This window comes from Oratosquilla oratoria, chromosome 38, assembly GCF_046742065.1.
Source record: "Oratosquilla oratoria isolate Oo_2021 chromosome 38, ASM4674206v1, whole genome shotgun sequence".
NCBI classification, from domain to species: Eukaryota; Metazoa; Arthropoda; class Malacostraca; order Stomatopoda; family Squillidae; genus Oratosquilla; species Oratosquilla oratoria.
In genome coordinates, this window is record NC_134814.1 from 28003674 (window position 1) to 28009673 (window position 6000).

At 41.5% G+C, this 6000-nt stretch overlaps 1 protein-coding gene across 2 annotated transcripts in view; it reads right to left on the minus strand.

Moving 5' to 3' along the window:
• LOC143020040 (L-threonine 3-dehydrogenase-like) overlaps window positions 1-5400 on the minus strand; it is an 18436-nt gene extending 13036 nt beyond the window's left edge. Inside the window, exons 1-3 of one of the 2 annotated variants that reach the window (XM_076176192.1) lie at window positions 5112-5400; window positions 2276-2338; window positions 2046-2170 (exon numbers count right to left, since the gene is read on the minus strand). In XM_076176192.1, coding sequence (XP_076032307.1) covers window positions 2046-2162 — 117 coding nt within the window. In that variant the 5' untranslated portion in view covers window positions 2163-2170; window positions 2276-2338; window positions 5112-5400. The remainder of the gene's footprint in view (window positions 1-2045; window positions 2171-2275; window positions 2339-5111) is intronic. The other variant, XM_076176191.1, reaches the window with a different exon arrangement.
• Between the last annotated feature and the right edge of the window lie 600 nt (window positions 5401-6000).

Genomic DNA, 6000 nt, shown 5'->3' on the forward strand with positions numbered 1-6000 from the left:
TACTTCAAACCACTCACTCTCTCCATTTCTAATCCTAACACATGCTCTACTACTCTCATAAAAACTCTTGACAGCTCCCAAAAGCTTTCCTCCTATCCCATATATCTGCATAACCTCCCACAGTGCCTTTCTGTCTACCCTATCATAAGCCTTTTCCAGATCCATAAAAGCCCAAAAAACATCCTTCCCCTTTCCTATAGCTTTCTCACATATCTGTCTTACCACAAAGATCTGATCTACACAACCTCTACCCATCCTAAATCCACACTGTTCCTCACCAATTACTCCTTCTGTTCCTCTCCTAATCCTCTCAATTAAGATCCTCCCATAAGCCTTCCCTACTACACTCAACAGGCTAATCCCTCTGAAATTACTACATTCACACTTGTCCCCTTTTCCCTTGTAAAGAGGAACTATACAGGCACTACTCCAGTCCTCCGGTACTCTACCCTCTCTCCAGCAAACATTAAATAACCTCACCAACCAGTCCACCATCACCGAACCTCCCTTTTTCAGACATTCTGCATGACATCCATCCAGACCAGGTGCCTTACCTGCTTTCATCATCTTTACAACTGCCTTCACCTCATCCTTCCTTATTTCTCCTCCATTCTCCTCACTCATCACTCTCATTTTCTTCGCATTTCCCACTGCAGCTATCTTTCCTTCCCTATCCTCCTTCACATTCAGCAACTCCCTAAAATATTCTGCCCATCTTCCCCTCACTGCCATCTCTTCCAAAATCAACTCTTCATCTGTACCTTTTACCTTGGTGGTTTAAAGAGTGTAATGAGGAATAGACATTTGGGAATGGATGCGAAGAGGAGACTGTATGAAGGAGTGATTGTGCCAATAGCACTGTATGGGGCAGAAACGTGGAATATAAGAGAAGAAGAGAGAAGGAGTTTGAATGTGTTTGAGATGAGGTGTCTGAGAAGTATGGTGGGGGTTACTAGGCTGGATAGAGTGAGAAATGAGGAGGTGAGGAGGAGAACAGGGGTGAAAAAGGATTTGGGAGATAGGGTTGATGAAAGAATATTAGGATGGTTTGGACACATGGAAAGAATGAGTGAAGAAAGACTAGTAAAAGAGGTATGGAAGGCAGATGTGGAGGGAGTGAACATGAGGGGACGTCCTAGGATGAGGTGGATGGGGCTTTGGGGAAGAGGGGAATGTCTGTTGAGGAAGGAAGGGAGAGGACGGAAGACAGAGGTGAGTGGAGAATGGTTGTATATGGATGATGTTGTGACTGCATGAGGAGGAATGGGCGGGGGGGTGGGGTAGTATGTGTGAGTAAATTTGACGCAGCCCGAAGGGATTTCTCCCCGTCCTCGCCCTATATGTAAAGGGGGACAGAGAGGGGGGGTCGCCGATTAAATGAAGCGGCCTTGCTGTGGATGTACTGTGTCTTGCGACACTGCTTCTGACCCAGGGCGGTGGGCAGGGTGCAGGGATGACCCGTCATCCAGGAGGTGCTCAGATGAGAGGAAGGGTGGGAGGGGTGTGGAGTGTATTTAGGGATGAAATGGGTGGGAGTGTTTTTATGCCTTTCCCTTTTTGGCTACCTCCCTTGGAAGGGGGAAAAAGCCTTGGTATATGTATGTATGTACTTTTCTAACATAATTTTCTAACTCAAATAATCTATATCTTTGACTTCCAATTATCATATTTAGATTTGAACTCATGTATTGTTTGAGTTTGTGCTGTATCACCTAAGCTATTCCACATATCTATATGTCTATATGGAAAACTGTCTCTGTCAAAACACCTGCTTGTGTGTACGTAGGAATGTCATGAAGGTAGGTCGGAAACTTATTAGTTTGTTTCGACGAGCAAGAAAAGAAAATATACACATACAGCCCTCTAACCTATATATAGGTATATATTCAAATAGTCTTCCTTTTCTCTTTCCTTTTGCAAATTTCACTTTGTCACCACTCCTCAAATTTCTTTTACTGTGTGTGTGCATGTGAGTGTATCATTATTACAGTATCGTCACCAAACATATTACTGAATTTCATACACCAAAAAGAACCTCAAACCACCTTAGCCACTCGTATGATGACATCACCACGACCTGGTTTCGGCATCTCCCTTTCGATCAGGTCATAGCCTTCACTCTCTTTAGTCTTCAGGAGACAGCGCATTGTCTTGGTGGCCATGAGGGAACCTGCAATTTAAGTCAGAGGTTGTTCTCATAGTTTCATCCTGTTGATCCTGTCTACACAGTTTCATTATTGTTACTGAAGTGAGAAGCCTACGAGGAAGATGTTACCTTTGCCCTTTGTGCTCAGGGTTTGAACCAGAGCCTTAATACCATTCACCTAAATCTTACTTCCTGAAATGAGATTTGATTGAATTAGTTTCATGTTTTACTTATGCCTTATGCTCAGGTTTTGAATCTTTTGTGAGCATGAGAGGTGTTTACTGAAACTGAATGAAATAGCAAGGTGATAACCAGAATTAATAACAAAAATTATGTTCGTTACTTCCCGGACAGTTGAAGAATCCCTCTTCTGTAAAATCCTGTCAGATGGCAATAGAAGTCTCAACTTTTTCCAGACTTTTTATTTGTCATTCTGAGCATATTGGGACTATTTTATTTATCTTTGCAGTCCATCAGTAGCGAAGGCAATAGTCTGTCACAGAGAATCTCTTCGACACTTTGCGAACTGCCTCCAAGGAGTCCTTTCAGCTTGTGTCATACATTGTGATTTACTATTAGCCATTCAGCCAAATCACCCTTAGTACGCCTTTGTCTTATTTCCCATGTATGTGCTACAGTAAGTCCTCGTTATACGGTACATATGCATTCCCGAAAACCTTACCACAAATTGAAATTACCATATACTAAACCCATTATAACATGTAATAATAGGATATAGCAGACGTACCTTCTCCCTGCTCTTTCCTCTTCAAAATATCTAGCGGATACCGTATCTGTGAATTTTTCTTACCGTAAATAGAATCGCGGGTAGTAATTACCAAATACCGTAACTGTGAATTTACGGGATAAAGAATTACCGTATAAGGAGGACTCACTGTATTTGAAATTGTCTTTTTTTTATTCTGTATATAGTAAAGGTAGCTGTATAGTACAATGATTGTCACTTTTTAGGATCATAACAACGGTTACCTATTACCCCATCCCACATGTCTTACCTGTAGCACTTTGGCGTCATGGCAACAAGGGTGAAAGAGTAAAGCCACGTGCCATAGACATTATTCATATCATTATTATAATCCTAAAAAGTGATAATCGTTATACCATATACATACATACACATACCAAAATCTTTTTCCCCCTTATAAGGAAGATAGCCAAAAAACAAAGGCTTAAAAACCACTCCCACCCATTCCATCCCTAACATACAATATACATAATTGAAAAAAATAAAATAAAATACAAAAGGGATGAGAAATAAGAGAGAGGCATATATAGACATTATTATAGTTTTAATTTATTATTAATTTTTTTTTTTTTTTTTTTTTTATCCGACCTAGATATGGATCAAAAGGTCTCCTGTCGGCATGCTCCGCCTTTGTAATATATATACTAAGTTTGATTTGGCAGAATGGTTAGTGGTAAGTCACGACTTATGCCACGTCCTGAACGGAGTCCTTGGAGTGTACAGGCTATAGTTACCCATGTCCTCTTTCTAGCCTGGATCATGACTGAGGACAGAAAAACAAACGATGGTATTCTTAAAAAAAAAAATCCTTATACAAATCTTATATAAATCCTTGGAAGGGAAATATTTATATAAGAAAATATTTTTTTAAGAATACCACTGTAAGATTTCTGCAGTGGTATTCTTAAGAAAAAAAAGTCCTTATATAAATCTTTCTCTTCCAAGGATTCATATAAGATTTATATAAGGAAAGATTTTTTTTTTTTTAGGAATATCACCGAAAGCTTCTTGTACTGCCCATGGAAACCACGCCCCCTTTTCCCTTCCCCGACCAATCACCGCCGCGTACCCCAGTGTGCGCGATTCCAAAGCGACCGTGATAGGTTGAGGGGGAACAGGGGGCGTGGCTTATCTCGCCAGAGTACTCTGGCTGAGGACTGGGTTCGAGTCCCGCGCAGAGGAATAGAAGCAAGCTGACAAACTTTACAATAATGGCACCTTCGTTCTAGCTAAAACTAGACGATTTTATTCAAAGGGGAGAGAGGTAGGGAGGAAAGGTAAGATGTAGGAGGGGGAGGGAGGGAGGGTGAGATGTAGGGACGAGGGGGAAGAATGAAGGAGGCTGGATAGAATATCGGGGGGGGGGAGGGGAGGATTGAAAGACGGGGTAATATGTGTGATTCACCATGGTCTTTGGATCACGTGTTGGACTCATGATCGACAGATATTACCCTCCCAGAAGAGAGCTCAGAGGTCATATATATGACCTTACACGCACAGGCACAGCCAACTCTCCGCCCACGAGAGTTGAAATAACGACTCGCATAGCAGCGATACTGAAATTATTTCAGCCCCGGGCGGAATTCGAACCCATAACGCCATAGTGGCGGCCGCGAATACTACCACTGAGCCATCAAGTCGTGTATATGTACCTGTGTCTCTCTGTTGTCTGTGTGTGTGGGTTTTTTTTCAGAAGTCGCAGGGGAAAATGAAATAAGAAATAAAAGGACTGCGTAAACTGTCGGTGGCCTTATAAAAATAAATAAACAAAAAATATATAATAAAATAAAATAATAGCTAAAAGAAGAAGAAAAGTTGGAGGTCTGGTTTCAATGACACTGGGCTATCTACCTTATCTGTCATGACGGTGATACGACCTTATCACTATCAAATGCTCTTTCGTATTTGGCGCGCTAGTGCAACCGCGGGATCTATTTTCACTCCTCAGTCCAGATTATAAAACCAATTATGTAATCTAATTTATTATAACGTAATGCGAAATAATTAAATATAATATATGAAATATATTAAAATGTTATAATCGTGAGCAAGTCACAAGAAACGACTTCGCTAGACATACTCCTTCTCCTCCTCCTCCCCTCCACCTTCTTCTCCCTCTTTGAACTCGTCATTCAATATGTCTGTTTGAAAAATATTACTTTCCCAGCTCCTGCCCTTTACGTGTTCACTCGAACTCACCTGTGTTCTGGTCGTCTACGTCTGATCTGTCTCGGGTTCAGAAAAGGTCTGTGTATCTCAAGGTTCTGATGCACTAAAACGACAGACGAGTAAGCGAACACGAACGCACGCACGCACGCACACACGCGAATCCGACCAACTCATAGATTAATTATCAGATGCGAGATTTGACCACAATCTTTGATCGAGAGTCGTCAACTTGTAATTGATAGCTCTTACCCTCCTGGATGAGAGATCAGAATATATATGTAACCGAATCTGTGGGGAATATTGTGACTTTACCACTGAAAAGCATCACAACACTGCAAGTCTGCACCAGCTCCAAGGGCAATTGAGTTAGTATGTATGTGATTCACCACGGTCTTGGATCACGTGTTGGACTCGTGATCGACAGGTATTTCCTTAACGGAAGAGAGCTCATATATGACCGATCTATGGGTAATGCTGTGACCTTGCATGCCCTCACACCCAACTCCCAGCCCACGTGATTTGGAGTACACAGCGCAACGATACTGAAATTATTTCAACCTGGACGGGATTCGAATCCAGACCGCCGTAGTGGCGGCAGGGAATTCTACCAACTACGCCATCGAGTCGTGTATTTACGTGGTTGTGTTTACTTGTACTTTATCTCATTTTATCTAGACTGTTTTTAAATTCGTGTATCGTTTTTGCACACACCACATTCTCATCTAACTTGTTCCAAACATCTATTACCCTGTGGGGAAAGCTGTTCTTTTTTAGGTCTCTTCTATAACTGTCTTTCTTGATTTTCTTTCCGTGTCCTCTTGTATCTCTACTATCCCATTTTATTAGATCCTCTCTATCAATAGTTTCTATGCCTTTCATGATTCTATAAATAGTTATCAAGTCTCCTCTCTCTCTTCAA